The 17,054-nt window shown below is 46.9% G+C and overlaps 2 protein-coding genes across 2 annotated transcripts; both read left to right on the top strand.

The window, feature by feature from the left end:
• Window positions 1-1,319: 1,319 nt before the first annotated feature.
• CTRU02_211445 (uncharacterized protein) lies at window positions 1,320-6,347 on the top strand (the record flags this gene model as incomplete). Its single annotated transcript, XM_036720468.2, has 1 exon — window positions 1,320-6,347. The coding sequence occupies one exon, from the start codon at window positions 1,320-1,322 to the stop codon at window positions 6,345-6,347; it is 5,028 nt and encodes a 1,675-aa protein (XP_036588211.2).
• Window positions 6,348-14,219: 7,872 nt separating this feature from the next.
• On the top strand, window positions 14,220-15,814 carry CTRU02_211446 (uncharacterized protein; the record flags this gene model as incomplete). The annotated part of the gene is made up of 3 exons (XM_036720470.1): window positions 14,220-14,541; window positions 14,600-15,043; window positions 15,150-15,814. The coding sequence occupies 3 exons, from the start codon at window positions 14,220-14,222 to the stop codon at window positions 15,812-15,814; spliced, it is 1,431 nt and encodes a 476-aa protein (XP_036588213.1).
• Window positions 15,815-17,054: the final 1,240 nt, after the last annotated feature.

A 17,054-nucleotide genomic window follows, 5' to 3' on the forward strand; every position in this document is an offset into this window, starting at 1 on the left:
ACACGAGATTGAGGCATTGTATCTAGGGAAGTTGTAAATCAGTCTCTCTTTCGTCTGTACCGTCTGACATGGCCAACCCAACGGGATCCGGCGGATCTTCAAGTGCTTACAACGTGCCTGGGTTGTAAACGTAAACACATTCCCTAGTGTTATTTTAAGTGACCTCTTTCATGTCTTGTATGGCTTTTCTGGGAAATGCTCTGATCATCTATGATCGCCGAGTGCTCGTATTATTTACTCTCAAAGTCTGTTCATTCATTTGAGTCATTGACTTACACATCTGCTACGATGTATGCCTGTTGCGATAGTTGGAATACGGAGCCGTGTGGCACTTCCAGCCACACGCCCGCCAGGCTGAGAGGCCCAAGCCTCCCAGACCCACGTGACAGGCCAAGGGGGAATATCCCCACCTTCTAGTCAACAACACCACTTTCAACTATCATCATGAACCATCGATTAGAACCAATTTACTGTTATTTGTTATTGACGAACGGAATTCCGTTTCACCCCCTGTTTCACCCCCTGTGAAACCTACACTGATCAGTGGTAAACCTCACAGTTGCCATTAATTTGGTTAACTTCACAATTACCACTCTGCTACGGACAAACCGCAGATCAGCAAGGTCAACACCAGAAGAGACGACTTCTTGAACTGGATACCCAAGCCCAGGTAAAAGTAGGGATTTCGTGCTAACGAGAGAAGAAGCGAGAGTAACTGGGATCTACGGAAACCAGCAGAAGAAAGCTTCTTTTCCTCGAATCTACCAGCAATCCGATTATTCGAGTAACCTAGGGACTGCTACGCTCACCCTGGGCGGGATAAGGTTAATCGCAGCCAATTATCGCTGGCAAGAGCGTTCCATCACGCGTTTTCAATCACCAGAAGAAGAGACCTACCGAATCGACGGTCTTCCAACCTCTTCACGCCACAAGGGCGAAGATTCACGAATCCCACAAGGGATAACAACTTCCCCAACTACAACTATCCCCCACGCGCGGTGCCAATCACGAGGCGCCCGCTAGTTTCTCAATAAATCCCCAGACGAGGTGCCAACCGCGAGGCGCCTGCCACAAGAGACCTCCCCACTAGAAGAAGAACACGCCGAAAGGCGAGCGGAGACTACCGGCGGTAATCCGCCTATACAGCTATACGTATACGCCTCCGAGGCTGCGGCTTAGGAGAAACGCACGTGGTTGTGGGCGTCATAAGGCCAACTGTCCGCTAGATTCTAAACTTCCCAACAGTGAGGAGCGAAGCCCGAAGCGAGAAAGAGAGATTCACGAGAGAATCTACGAAGTAATCCTTTTATACTGTCAGAATGGAGCGAAATTCACGAGAAGGATCGCCCGCGAGCGGCGTCACTGCCAAAAGCCAATCAACAGTCCCCATCCCACAGAGAATCGAAAGTATGATCGATCCAGCAGTATGGGGCAACTGGGCAATCGACCTTACAAACGCTAGCCCACAGCAACTGGGTTCCTATATGGGTTTCCTACTTGAGACCTATGAGAAGAGGAATCTCACGGGCCTCGAGCTATGGAACGAAGTTTCTCCCGATTTCGCCGACTGGTCAGAAGAAGACTTCCAGAACGTACCTCCCCCAATCCTACGATTCTTCAGAGACTATTTAATCGGTAACGGCGTCTACGTCGAAATGGATGGCAAGAAAATCTCGAAAAACGTGGCATTAGCCCTCAAAAAGGAAGAATTCCACTACTGGTCACCCCAAGAACTCGAACAAGGCGTCAAGAGATATCGCAACCTGAAGGCTCTGATAAAAGACCCCGAATTCCACGAAGAGATCACGAGACCGGCAACAGTAGCCAACAGCACAGGAGGAAGAGTCGAACCAACCCTACAGCCACCTCCTCCACAAGAACAACAACAGTGGCAACTACCGTACCGACCGCCACATCCCACGGTCTCTCCGTTAACAGACTTCCAACCATACGAGTCAACAGACCGTATCGGAAAGCAATTAACAGAATTCGCGAAACTGTACCCCGACGATATGAAATACAGCGGCGATATGTACGATGTACTCGAAAAGAAGATGCCAGTATTCGTGGATCACTGTAGAATGCTGGGAATTCACACCTCCCAATACAACAGGGCACTTCCCCTAATACTGAAAGGAATAGCCAAAACCTACTTCTACGCCTCGATTAAAGTGATCAACCCACAGCCCAACTTCGAGACCATGATCAACCAATTGAAATCACACTTCGAGACTAGGGAAAGGCAACAAGCGTACGTTACGCAGTGGAATACAACTACTCTTCCCCAAATCATTCGCGATAACCCTGGAAAGACCAAATCGGAGTGTTTTGACATACTATGTGACAAATTAAGCAAGATTCAGCCCGGTTTGCCACAACAGGATCACAACGACCGATCCCTCCATACCCAACTTCTACACGCTTGTAGAGATATTCCAGAGTGTGCAATGGCGTTATTTGTACCGGCTGAGACGTACGAGGGACTTCGCAGCCAATTAATCTCGTCGATCGAGACAGCTACCCGTCTCAACCAACAACAATTCAACACAGTAGCCAACCCACCAGAGCAGTACTGGACCGACAGAACTTTCAACGGTCGAGGGCGTTATTCACGATACAGTCGTTCATCACGAAGTCGATCATCACGAGGAAGAAGCCGTGACAGACCCCTATTACCGCCAACGCCTAAGAAGTGCTACGTGTGTGGAAAACCTAACTGCTGGTCAACCAAACACACCACAGAAGAGAGACGAAAAGCGTACGAGAAGTTCAAAACCACCCAATATGCCCAGGATACGTCACTTCCAGCATATGGCCAATTTCTCGTCCAATACGAGGGTTTCGACGGGTTAGACCTACAACCTACCGCCGAAGACCCCCAGCAATACTACCACGTAACCGAACAAACCAGTGAAAGTGACGAAGAGGAAGAGACCGGCAGCGACAGTCAATTCCAGGTCACCGCCTATTTCACTACAACAGCAATTGACGGCAACAGGATCGCCACGATCCTAGCAGACCAGTCAACCCGCCATGCTATTACGAAAGAAGACCTCTTCCGCAACCAACCAGAACCGAAAGAGCTACCTTCGCAATTCACACTCGAGGGACGCTACTCTGCCCAGAACTTCCAAGGGATCATGCCCGACTCGGGCGCAGCAGGATTCTCAACCGCTGGCCACCCACAATTCGTGGCCCTACAACAAATTTACGAAGGAATTACGTTAAACACTGAGGCGGCTGGCGGCGTTACAGTGAAATTCGGCGATGGGATACCACTGGAGTCTATAGGGACTACCAAAGTGCCAACGCCGTTTGGAAGCGTCAAATTTCACGTTATTGAGACTAACACTCCCTTCCTTATGTGCCTAGGAGATATGGACCGATTGAAGGTCTACTTTAACAACGTTACGAATACCCTCATCCAAGGAAATAAGGTCGTACCTATTATTCGCAAATGGGGCCACCCATGGTTATTACTCGATAAGGAGAAACCACTCGCCTGGAACCACCTCACAGACGCTGAATTGCGACGGGTTCACCGTCGCTTCGGACACCCATCTGTTCAACGATTACACAAGGTGCTCCAGAGGGCCGGCCACCCAGTTGAAATTACGGCAATTGAGCAACTATCGAAAGTCTGCCATCGATGCCAAATGCACGCACCAGCGCCATCACGGTTCAAATTCACGTTACGAGACGATTACGAATTCAACTACGAGGTTATCGCCGACGTGATGTACCTTGAGGGTAACAGACCGGTCCTCCACGTCGTCGATACCGCCACGGCGTTCAACGCCGCCCGGTTCCTTGAGGACATTTCTGCGAAAGCCACTTGGGAAGCCCTACGCCTCTGCTGGATAGATGTGTATCAGGGACCCCCAGACTGGCTAGTTACCGACGCTGGAACAAACTTCCGCTCAACAGAATTCCGAAACGCGGCGAGAGGAATGGCAATTGAAATCAAGGAAATTCCCATAGAAGCCCACAACAGTATTGGGAAAGTTGAACGATACCATACACCTCTAAGGAGGGCGTACGAAATCATCAGAGCAGAAGACCCAACAATTACGCCAGAATCAGCACTTCAAACAGCAGTCAAAGCAGTCAACGATACTGCTGGCCCGAACGGAATAGTGCCAACACTCTTGGTATTCGGCTCGTACCCACGAATTACCGACGATTCGCCGCCATCTCCCGAAGTCACAAGGCGGGCGAAAGCGATTAAGAAGGCGACGAGCGAAGTACGCGAACTTCACGCAAGGCGACAGGTGGCAGAAGCTATCGCCACCCGCAATGGCCCTGATACAGGGCCAATTGTTAATTTACCGCTACGGTCGCAAGTACGAGTATGGCGCGAAAAGAAGGGCTGGACCGGACCGTTTACTTTAGCAGCCATAAACGGCGAAACCTGTACTGTCGATACGCCACGTGGTCCGAAGACCTTCCGGTCTACCGTAGTCAAACCATACTACGAAGATCCCGATCAACCACCTAATTCCATCGCCGCGCCAGAAGAAGAAGAACCCGAAGCTGAGATACCGCAGCAGGAAGTAGTACGCGACGAAATTATCGTCGCCGGCGGAGGCAGTGAACCGGACGAACCGCAAGAGGCACCGGAGCCACCGAGAAGACGCCCGGGCAGACCCCGGAAGAGACCACTGCCAATCGCCCACTTCACAGAGGAATTCAACGATGACCCGGATTATCAACAAATATTCCTATCGATTAAGGAGCAAGCAGACGAAGAATTGGCAATCAAACTACGACGAGAAGGTGTTATTACTACACCAGGCGAACCGTTCGAACAGTCAACTAAACAAGAGATCAACAGCCTCATCGCTAGAGGAGTGTTCAAATTCACCCAGTTCAATAAGAGAAGGCACCAGAACGTACGAATCTTCCGATCTCGTATCGTCAACGAAGTCAAGGGTAAAACAACCGAACCCTACGAGAAATCGAGACTTGTAATACAGGGTTACGCCGACGATGGCAAGAAGGCTATATTGACCCAATCGCCAACGATTCAGCGGGCGAGTCAACGGCTAATTCTGTCAATTACCCCGTCACTCCTACGAGAAGGGAAACAACTATGGCTTCGAGATATCACACAAGCCTACGTTCAATCCTCCACAAGGCTCAATCGTACTATTCTCGCCTACCCACCGAAGCAAATTCAAGACCAGTACCCAAAAGGGACCATTATGGAGGTTGTGAAGCCTCTGTACGGAATCGCAGAAGCTGGAACCCACTGGTGGGCAACGTATCACAAGCATCACAGAGAGAATCTCCAGATGGTTACTTCTTCGTACGATCCATGCCTATTGATCTCATCTACCGAAAATCCACACTTTGGCTGTATCGGCATGCAAACCGACGATACCCTCGGTTTGTCAGACAAGGCGTTCTCACAATTAGAAGACGAACAGTTAGAAAAAGCGGCTTTTACGGCAAAAGCGAAGAATATCCTCACAATTGACGAACCCCTCCAATTCAACGGAGGGATAATCGCGCTGTCAACCGACAATTCGATCAATTTGAGGCAAAAGGGACAAGCCAAGAAGTTACGATGTATTGAGACTACTAAACCCAACCCAAAACAGCAATATGTCGAACAACGCGCCAGAGGGGCGTACATCGCGTCAATTTGCCAACCCGAGGCCTGTTTCGATTTATCCACTGCTGCCCAACACCAAGACCCCTCGCCAGAAGCGATAAAAGCACTGAATCAACGGATTCGATGGCAAATAGAATCGCCTAACCGAGGAATAACGTTTATCCCACTCGACCTTACAACAGCCAAGCTATTCGTTTTCGTTGACGGGTCGTTCGCTAATAACCACGACCTCTCCTCCCAATTAGGGTTTCTGATCATCCTAGCCAACGACACTTCCTCTGACAGCAACAACGGAGAATTCACGATTCACGGTAACCTCGTTCATTACAGCTCTACGAAGAGTAAACGAGTCACCCGCAGCGTATTAGCGTCAGAGATCTACGGGATGGTCGCTAGCGTCGATATGGCCTACGCCCTCGCCACAACCCTGGCGACAATCACTGACCACCTCAACCTACCAACGATTCAGACAGTTGTCTGTACCGATTCTTATTCGCTGTACGAGTGTCTCGTGAAGCTGGGCACTACCAAAGAAAAGCGACTCATGATCGATATCATGGCGTTGAGACAATCGTACGAAAGACGAGAACTACAAGAAATTCGTTGGATTAACGGCGAAGACAACCCTGCTGATGCCCTCACGAAGAGCAAACCAAATCGAGCCCTCGAGAGATTCGTTGATAGCAACACGATAACGACACGTATGGAGGGATGGGTAACAAGACCGTAACTACGGGAGAAAGTAGGGATAGGAGGCCGAATTGACGAGGAGACGGAACTGTATAGGGACAACGTATTCCAACCGCTTCAACACCATAAAAAGAGAGTTTCCAGTGTTGCGATAGTTGGAATACGGAGCCGTGTGGCACTTCCAGCCACACGCCCGCCAGGCTGAGAGGCCCAAGCCTCCCAGACCCACGTGACAGGCCAAGGGGGAATATCCCCACCTTCTAGTCAACAACACCACTTTCAACTATCATCATGAACCATCGATTAGAACCAATTTACTGTTATTTGTTATTGACGAACGGAATTCCGTTTCACCCCCTGTTTCACCCCCTGTGAAACCTACAATGCCGGTACTTAACACTTTTGAAAGGGGGCTGTGAAACGTCTTACTTACTGCATATGTTGTCATTCTAGTCTGACGGTGATGGAGCTTATCTATATGTGACTATTCCTCTCAAGCCATTAACAAAACACTCAACTAGTTGTATACTCTTGTCTCATTTTCCGAAATCCACTTCATATGTCTTGGCCATCCTCCAACATCACTTCAGCGAAGAGAACTTTGCAGATTTAAGTGTATAAATGGTGCGCGGCGTCAGGATGCAATTGTAAAGGATCTGACCCTGCCTAGGGCTGTAGTGGCAGCTGCACACCGGCCTTTAGCACCTTGCACAGAGCAGAGGCCCGATTGAGCTAAACGCAAAAGCTAACAAGTTGATCACTCGTTTCTTAGCTGTACTTCAGTAGGGAACATGCGTGGGCACAGCTTCACGCCATATTTGACTATGACGTAGCCCTGTCACAGCAATACCAACAAGAGTATGGTCCTTAATGCTGTTGAAGTGCTCGCAGTGCGCATCCATAACTATGGGCAAAATAAAGACCTTTTGATCCTGAGAATTGTAAGACACATAAGGATCAAGAAAGGTAGATGCACAGGAAGTAATACGCGTCTAAAACGCTCTTCTTAAAGAGAATTCGCCCATCTTGATCATGCTTTGCGATGACTCTATTAAATGCAAGAAAATAGATGTTTGTGCGCCTTTGATGAAAGCGCTCAACAATGGATATGAAGACGCGATGGAATTACTTCTGTCCTGGGGTGCTGATCCTGGGATTGCATCAAGTTTCGGCATCAGCCAATGTATCTTAACATGAGAGCATCTGGAACTTCACATGACCAAGGCCGAAGCTAGCCGAGGTATGAATAGGTAGGACCCTACTGTAGGGACCCGAAGAAGTAGTTAATCTTGGGGGTGAAGGTTTTTAACATGAGATTTGGCGGCCGGCTAGAATAGGCTAATTGTCACGCAGTCAATTTGCCCACCACTTATGGGGTAAAAAAAGATGCTTCCATTCCTTAGAGACTGTCTAGGGGTTATTGGGTTGATTATATAACCGTCTATTCGGTAATTACCGATTTGAAGGTTTTCATGCACAAAATGACATCCCCGTTAGTTTTATATGGGAAACAATAGCCGGGTGCATGGGTTGAATGCATGCCCCGATATATGCAGTGGTCCGTGTGACACACCCCCTCAGAGAGGCAACCTGTTGTAGGTTGATTCTCTGTATTCTCATTCAAATACAGAAATGATACTATTCAGAACTCCGTATACTTACTACCAAATTCCAGATTCATACTGCGTTCTTCTCGATCAAATGTTCAATATTCGCCATACCCAATTGGGCGATAAAGTGGTTGTGTTTTTGGGCTGGCATTGCTTTAGTCATACCGTCTGCCACCATTTCGTTGGTTGGAACCCATTGAAAGTCAATTGATCCCTTCTGTAATTCCTGGCGAAGCCATAAGTTGTTGATATTGATATGGCGTAATTTGCTAGTCGCTTGGGGTCTTTCAGCAATCAATAGTCGAAGAGTTTGCTTATTGTCGCATTGCATGATGTATTTATCATCTAATTGGAGATTCAATTGTTCCATGAGTCGAATGGTTGCCATATATTCTCTTGTGGCTGCTGTCAAAGCAGCAAGCTCAGCTTCTGTGCTTGAAGTGACTACTCTTCGTTGTTTGACTGCTTTCCAATGAATTGGACCTCCGAATAGCATCATCACATATCCTTGAGTGCTTTTTCGAGTGACAGAGTCATCAGCGAATGAAGCGTCTGAGGCGCAGTAGAGGACTCCTTCCCCTTTGCAGTTGAACTCGATAGCGAGGTATTTGTTGTCCTCAAGATATTGTAAGCATTCATATGCTGCTTTCTGGTGTTCAGAAGATGGATTTGATAGGAATTCTGCTAGTCTCGAGCTTGTTCGAGCTATATCTGGTCTGCCAATCACTCCAGCATAGTTGATTGATCCAACCTTCCGTTGATAGTAGTTGATTTCCTCTGGCGTAGCCTGACCAGGACTTGGGACCAGGTTATCTATTGCCATAGGTGTTTGGCGTCGCTTGGTTGAGGTTCTGATCTTGAATTCTTCAGTGACCTTAGATATATAGTTGTCGAGACTCATCCATAGTTGACGGGTTTTTCGTTCTCTTATTATTCTGACTCCTAGGAAGATACTCAATTCTCCCATATCTTTCATTTCATACTCCTTTTTGAGTTGTTGAACTGCTTCTTTTACTTTGGTTTCATGCTTTTTATGGTATATAACCCCAATATCGTCCACAAAGTGGAATACTATGAAGTATTGATTGGTGTAGATACAGTCATCTTCTTGGAGTGGGATAAGGCCAAGCTTCTTGAATGATCTCTCCAGATTCTTTTGCCATAGCAGTGGGCTTCGTCTCAATCCATATAGTGCTTTTCGCAGGGCAAGACAGTATCCCTCTTGTCTGAATCCTGGAGGAAACCAAACATAGACTTCCTCATCAATTGTGGCATGTGTAAATGCGTTGACTGCGTCCAATTGAAGAGTCTCTAAGTCAAATCTCGCCACAATTGCCATGAGACTTCGCAGCGATATACCAGCAAGCGTTGAGGCATAGGTCTCTAGTTCATTTGTCGGTTGGAGATCTCCTCGAACACAGATCCTCGCTTTGAACTTCTTGAGATATCCTTTGCTGCCCTTATATGTGAATACCCACTTCAATGGGATAATTCGCTGAGTGTCTTGATCAATATTGCCAAGATCAATCATTTCAAACGTGCCCATTTGCCATAGTGATCTGTTCTCAATATTCATTGCAGCAATCCATTTGTGACTGTATTGGTGTTTGATCGCTTCACTGTAATTCTTTGGAACTGGTGGAAGTGTCTTTTGGTGTGGATTGCCTAAATCATCTGCTGATGCATCCCATTGATCTCTTCCTTTTACTGTATCCGTAGATTGCAGTGTGAAGTGGGATTCTCTTGCTCTTCTCAGTCTTTGTGATGATCTTGTTGCTTCTGGTGGCTGTTGATTTGTTTGACCAAGAGGGGCTGATCGATTGTAGATGTTGTGATTTCTGCTGCCACGAGGTCTTCCCCTTCTCGCTATGTTTGGGATTACTGTGGAGGAATCTTGTGGTATGATTTCTTCTGGTTCCAATTCTATGACTGGTGTCTGTTGTAGTTCGAGTCGGTCTGTTGAGGTTTCCTCTATGGTCTCACTTTGATCCGATTGTTCTGGAGTTGGCGATACTTCTGGAGTTTCTGGAGTCTCCCTCACCCCCTCAGTTGTTTGAGAATCTGACAGCTGTACTGTTGGTGATAGAGAAGTGGGTGTAGGTAATTGAAAATCCCCTGATTCTTTCTCCTGCATCGGTGTTGCCGGTGTTGTTTCTTGAGCGGCTGGATTCGAGGCGGGTAGTGGCCCGGTAATATTATCGCTGAAATCTTCTCCATCCCAGCCAGCTGTGTCTAGGTCTTGTTCAATTGGATTTGTGAATGGGATATCCATTTCTGTGAACTGGAATTCAAGTTCCATTTGGCTTAACTTGCTGGTATCCTCAATCCTTGGATCATACAGCGTGTTTTCGTCGAAAGTAACGTCTCTAGTTCTCATGACTTTTCCTATTGCTGGGATCCAGATTCTGTAGATATTTGTGCTGTCATAACCACATAGATAGCCAATATGAGCTCTTGGCGCAGTTTTGTTTGACTTTTCTATTCCTCTCTTGTAGTTTTGTGTCAAGGGGTAAGCTCTGCAGCCATATCGCCTCAAGTGTGCTAGTTGTGGCTTTTCAGCCCTCTTGTGGGTAGACTGTTGATGAGAGTTCAGCCAAGTGTTGACCAACCCCAATGGTGTCTGCCACTTGTGGCGTCTTCGAGGCAATCTGTTTGACAGATAAACTGCTGCTTTTGCCAGCTCTGGTGCCATCAATTCAGGAAAGCGAGATTGAAATCGAAGTGCTCTCATGATCATAAACACAGCACCTCCAGCTCTTTCTGCTGGGTTTTGAGCACCAGTGTACTCAGCTGATCTTTCAATCATATATCCATTCACAGCTGCCCATAGTTCAAACGCATTGCGTAAAGCAACCTCCCAATCTAGGCGTAGAATAGAGATTTTGATAAAGCACTGTCTCTCGAGGTATGCTGCTAATTCTGTCATAGCTTGTAGTCCCTCCTTTCGAGTACGAAGAGTTCTTATCCAGAAGAACCCTGACCAGCCATCGCTGACCAGCAGGATCACCTTCTCCCCATTGTATGCTTTGCTAAGTGTAAAGAAGTCGAGAGATAGATAATCTCCTACAGCAGTTGGCCAATGGTCTGGGTTTCTGCGGGAAATTTGGCGAGTTGCCTTCCCAACAGCACAGGCATCACATTCCACTTTTGTGATTCCTTTTATCTGTATCCCAAGAGCTGTTTTAAGTAGCTGTTCCAGTCCCTCAGCGCCTGGATGACCAAGTCTCTCATGCCACAACTTGGCTTCTGCTGATGATGTTGGGAGTGGTTGTCTTGTTGACTGAAAACCTTTGGTTGGTTTCCTTTCTACGGTTGGGCTGAATCTCACAGTCTTCTCGGTATTGCTGAACGAGGTATTGTTCAGCAGAGCTGGGCCAGCTTCAATAATGTATTGACCATATCGGTTTGGTGTTTTGAATAGAAGTCTGCCTTTTGAGTCGATAAGACCCGGTATTCCTGTTGTAAAGATGATCCCTTTTTGCTTCAGCGGTTCTGTCCCAAGGAGCGATGTTGGGTATCCAGGCACAAGCCATACATTTCTGACTTTGATCTCCTTGTTGTTGGATTTGCCGCCTTGGTTTGGTTTGATGATCATTGTGCCTTTCGCAATTGCATGTACATCTCCTCCTCCAGTGGTGAAGTCTTTTGTGACTGTGTAGTCGAGATCATGAAGTCTTGAGGAGTCGTTGCAGATGTGGAATCCTGTTCCTGAGTCTACTATCACACTGTCTGACAGTGGGAATCCTGAATAGAGACTTGCTTCTCCTTGATTGACGATAGTGACGAAAGATGAGAGTGATCCTTCTCCATCAGACACTTCTTGAGTATAGTGGGATGATGATTGTGTAGTGTTTCTCCAGTTTGAGGAAGATGTTGCTCGATCTGGGGACTTTTGAGACTGCTGATCGCTTGCCCCTTTTCGTAGTTTTTCAACTATTCTCTTTAAGTGTGGTTTCTTCTGGAGATACTCATTCAATCTTTCCAGTGCTTTCTTATTTTCTGGATTATCTTCATGATAGTTTGGGCCTCGCTTCTTAGGGTTGGCATGTTTGCAATCAACAAATCGGTGACTTTCGTTTGGGCAAGCTGCACACTTTTGCTCTCGTTTTGCCCCCTGTTTTATTCCTTGTTCGTTTTCTCCTTGCCAAGTAGCGAAACTCGTGTCTTTTAATGGAGCAGCATTCAGCCAGTCTGGGTGGAAAGTTCTCACCCAACTGCGGAAATCGTTAGCTTGCTCAATTCCAGCAGTCTTGCTGATCGAACTGTAGGTTGGGTCATCCTTGTATCGCTTTGTGAAGTCGTAAGAGGCAGATGTGTAGTAATCTGGTGCAATTTGCTTGACTGCTTTCAAGAACTCAGAGACTTGAGTAACTGGATCGCTGAGAGCAGGGATTCCGATTGTTTGGGCTTCATCCATGATTTCTCGATAGATTATGAGCCATCCTCCAAGTTTTGCTCTTTTGATTGATAGCATATGCTTGTTATATCTTTCCAATACCATTTGTTGTCTCCCAAAGTTGTCTGGCGCTAGCTGTTTTTCAAGAGCTTTTATGATATCCCTGACTGTTTGCTCCTTGCTGACTTGGCTGATATAAGTGGCTGCTACAGTGTTCATGATCCAACTGTGAATTTCTAGAAGACTTCGCCGAACCTGGTTGTATTGGTCTTTTTCTTCTTGATAGATAGCTTTTCCATAGCTGATAACGTTGCTATAGTTTGCTCGTTCTTCTTGTCTGAGGTCTTTTGGGTCTGGGAATTCCAATCTTGGCTTAGTATTAATCTTGGTTCCTTTTGGATTCACATAGTCCCAGACTTCATGAACGTTTGCCAGCATCTGTAAGTTGTTGAACCAGTGGTTCCAGTCGCTGTCAGTCTGTAGCCGCTGTGTGTATTTTGCAGTTTCCGTAGTTGAATTCATGATCTCTCTTGAAAAGAGAACTGGTCTCTCTCTTCTGATCGTTGTGCAGTTGATTTTTCGCCGTGGCCAAGATTGAGTTCGTGACTAGACACTTCTTGTTTCAAGTTGGTGATTTTGTCGATTGTTGCCTAGAGGTTTGAGGGTATATAGCCAATCTCAACGCCTCAATTCTCAACAAAACGCAAGACGCCCCCCCTGTCTAATGAACCTGCCGTTTAGTGTAGTTGGTCTAGCCACCCAACTTGTAGCTATTCGCAAGGACCGTAAGACTGGCAAGCTCCCCTTCGTGGGTTCAATTCAGGGTTGTGGAGTTTTCGCAATTTGTAAAAAGTCTTATCGGTTCCGTTACACGAAGACTATAAAGTGAACCACCTGTTCGTCTTATCTGCCCGAAGCTTTCAGAGGCATAAAATGAGCAACTAGGTGTCTCTTCCGTTTCGTAATTCCAACCCTCCTGGCTGCGTATCAGTGGTATGGTCGAGCATGAACTTATATAAGGTTCAAGTTAAGAGTCCTGGGTTCAACTCCTCAGATGTGGTAAGTCCCCCTGAGTTGAGATGAACTTTTTGTGATTTTTTGATAAGTGTTGATGATATGAATTGATGACCAGAAGTTCTTTTGTGATTGAATGTTTCAATACTTCAACGTTCAGCCTTGTGTGATTGGAATTGATGTTTTGTTTGGTGGACTTGACTGCCAAAGTCTCATGGGTCGGTAACTTCGTCAATTGAGTGCCCTTGTCTATGGCATAAGTCTGAACTGCTCCCTTCTGGAAGTCGGTTTTTCAATTGGTAATTGTCACCATGAGGTACTGGGCTCATAACTGTCACGCAGTCAATTTGCCCACCACTTATGGGGTAAAAAAAGATGCTTCCATTCCTTAGAGACTGTCTAGGGGTTATTGGGTTGATTATATAACCGTCTATTCGGTAATTACCGATTTGAAGGTTTTCATGCACAAAATGACATCCCCGTTAGTTTTATATGGGAAACAATAGCCGGGTGCATGGGTTGAATGCATGCCCCGATATATGCAGTGGTCCGTGTGACACTAATCAAGAAAGTTAAAAGAAACGAGAAGAGGAGATGAAGGGAGGAGGGCACTTGGAACGACATTACTTGCGTGGAGAAACTCAGCTGATTTGGCGCTTCACTACAGTGGAAGTTTCTGGGCAGTTTAGACAGAACGAAACAGCACGCAGATGGGTCTGTGTCCAACAACTTGGATAGCCAAGCACATTGACAGAGTGACGTCATCATCAGGTGAACTCAGGCACTCGTCCGGTTTGATGGAATCAAGAAGAAATGTTGGGTAAAAAACACCTGCTACAGCTGGCAGACCAAACATTTTCTTCACATCTACAGGCTGTAAGATAAACTCATCATGAATATTGACATACCGAATCTGGTCAAGGCCGCCGTGCCGGAATCTGAAGGACGCAATGCGCGCATCATCTCAGACAACTGGAACCGCCCCGGCTACAGAGATCCTAATTTTCTATCCCAAGATTTCCCGAGAGCGCGACCGAAGCTCTATATAAGTGCGGAAAGTGATGATTTCGATCAGTTAACGTTAGCTGAATGGCGTGACGAGGGCTTCGATGTAGAATATTTATCCATGGGAAGCAGCGCGGAGGAATACCGGGGCAAGCTCCGATCGTTGAGCAAAAAGAAAATGGGACCCTGCGAGACTTTTGGAATCGTCGGTTCGTAACGAGTAGTGACAAAGACGATGGTGCGTACAAGTCAGCTAATAGTTGACAGCATATGGCGATGCCGCAGCCGTCTGCATGGAGCACTACCATGTCATGGACAACAACCCAGAGTTCAAACTCGGACTGCTCATCGCGTACTATCCGACAGCCATTCCAGACCCTAAAGGGCACTTCCCCAGCAGCATCACGGCTCTGGTTCATCTCGCTGCAGGTGAGGAGATTGGCATCACGAAGCAGAGTCAGATGGTAGGGATACAAGGCAAACGGCGCACGACTCGCAAGAAGGTGGAAAACGGCATTGGTACCGGAGGAACACTGCGACTCGCATACCCGACCTACACTTACGACGCAGAACCTGGTTTTGCCGAGCATGACCTGGACGAGTACAACAAAGTTTCTGCTGAGTTGGCATGGAGTCGGAGCTTAGGTGTGGCGAGAAAAGCGTTCAACAACCACGTCGACTTAGAGCTCGTGTTGGAAGAAAACGTACAAGGTCAGTATCTCAAGTCGCTTTTTTTAATCACTTTGAAGTTGGATTTATCACTTGTGAAGACTATGGGAAAGCCTTGAACTAAGACTCCGAGCTAACTTGTGCGCAGGCAAATTCTTCACTCGAAACCTAAACCAAACGCTTTCAACTTACACAACACACAAAAGCCCTCACGTAACTCACATCCCGACTTTGACGGGAGGAATCGGAGCATCAGAGCTCGAACGTTTCTACTCTCAGTTCTTCAGCAACCCGCCATCGATGAAACTGACGCTTATTTCCCGCACCATCGGTGCTGATCGGGTCGTCGACGAAGTTCACGTTCGCTTCAAGCATACTGAGGAGATGCCGTGGATATTACCAGGTGTCCCAGCCACAAACAAGAGGGTTGAAGTGCTCGTAGTCAGCATCGTTGGGCTGAGAGGAGGCAAACTTTATCACGAGCATGTGTATTGGGACCAAGCCAGTGTTCTGGTACAAATCGGTTTACTGGACCCAAAGCTGGTACCAGAAGCGGCACGTAAGAATGGAGTGCAGAGATTACCGGTCGTCGGAAGAGAAGCTGCGAGAAGGGTGCTGAGAGGGTGGGACCCCGATGAGGAAGGAGAAGCAGACAATGAACTGGTACCAGGTTGGAATGAGAATGAAGATGAAGATGAGCGAGACGAAGAGGAGGCGAATAAGGACCATGAACAACACAAGAAGAAAACTTCGGACGAAAAAACACTGCCCGAAAGGTCGAAATCGTCCACAAAAGACACTACCAGCACGTAGTGGTTGGAGCCGTAATGAGCACCGAAATGATTCTCAAAATTTGAACTTTCTTTTGAATTCACAGACCGAAAGCTATAATGCTTTTTGTCTTGACCTCAATCTTTCATGTTGCCTTGATACTAGCCAAGTATAGTCGCTATGGTTTTAACTGTATTGATGTGAGAATATGGCTGTTACAAACATAGTAAACTCTGGGTATCAGTCTCTAGAAGGACTGGTGTAGGAAGATAGAATATAGTAGTTTCAGGTTTTACTCGGTTGCATCTAAATATTGCTTTCTTTCTATTCTACCTGTGGTCATGGATCAGCATCGATAGTGTAGGACCCAGCTTCGTGGGAGTCTGAAAGTTTGCTGTAATTATTGCAGAGTGCTCGGTGGTTACAATACTTACTAGTTTAGAATCTCTAGTAGCTAGGGTTTTGTCTGAGCAACGACCTCTTTTTCCAGATTGGTGTACCCTAACTGCTCTGGTTGAACAGTCGTAAAAGGGGCACGTCAGCATAAAAAGAGACTACCGCAGTGATTTTGTTTGATGTAAATTTTGGGCCGAGGCGAGATTCCTGGGTTTGAGCAGGCTTACAGCCAGTCTGGGCCATAGAATCATCATCGATCAGAACTGATACAACTATGTTAACCCTATCGAGGCTTTCGGAGCTGAAATGGACTATTTGGGACAACATAGGTAAAACATTTCATAGATGCCTACTTTGAGACCCTTAAGTAGTCTGATAGCTTCTTCTTATTTGCAACAAGGCTTTCTGAAACTGTTTGTTTAAGGGCTTTGGGGAGTATCCAGTTGCGATGTGGCAGATATGATGGTTATTTGCTAGTTTCAGGGTGAGTGCCTGATAGGCTGTCGGGCGTGAGGCGAAAGAGCATTGCTCCTGGCCAGCTGCCGGACTCTCTTTGTGGATACCGAAGAAAAACATAAGGTCCTCCGGCTGGGTCTGGGATTGCGAGTGGGCCGGAGTGCGGCTCTAGACCAGGACTGAGGTCGCAACTTCAGCTCAGTTCCGGGTCAAGATCGGAGTAGCTTCGTTATCCACGAGTCTCTTCAGAGCTTTAATCACATAGATGGAAGTTTTTCGCGACCTGCCTTTATGCCCCTCAGGATCTTAGACCAAACGGTTAACAGACAGGGATTATTGTAGGCACTGTAAAGTCTAGTCTGTTTGTCAAAAACGGCCTCCAATGCATGTGGTGCTAAATCTCCTACTCCATTAAGATGTAGCAACCGTA

The sequence above is a fragment of the Colletotrichum truncatum genome (genome assembly GCF_014235925.2).
Source record: "Colletotrichum truncatum strain CMES1059 chromosome Unknown Contig_0007, whole genome shotgun sequence".
NCBI classification, from domain to species: domain Eukaryota; kingdom Fungi; phylum Ascomycota; class Sordariomycetes; order Glomerellales; family Glomerellaceae; genus Colletotrichum; species Colletotrichum truncatum.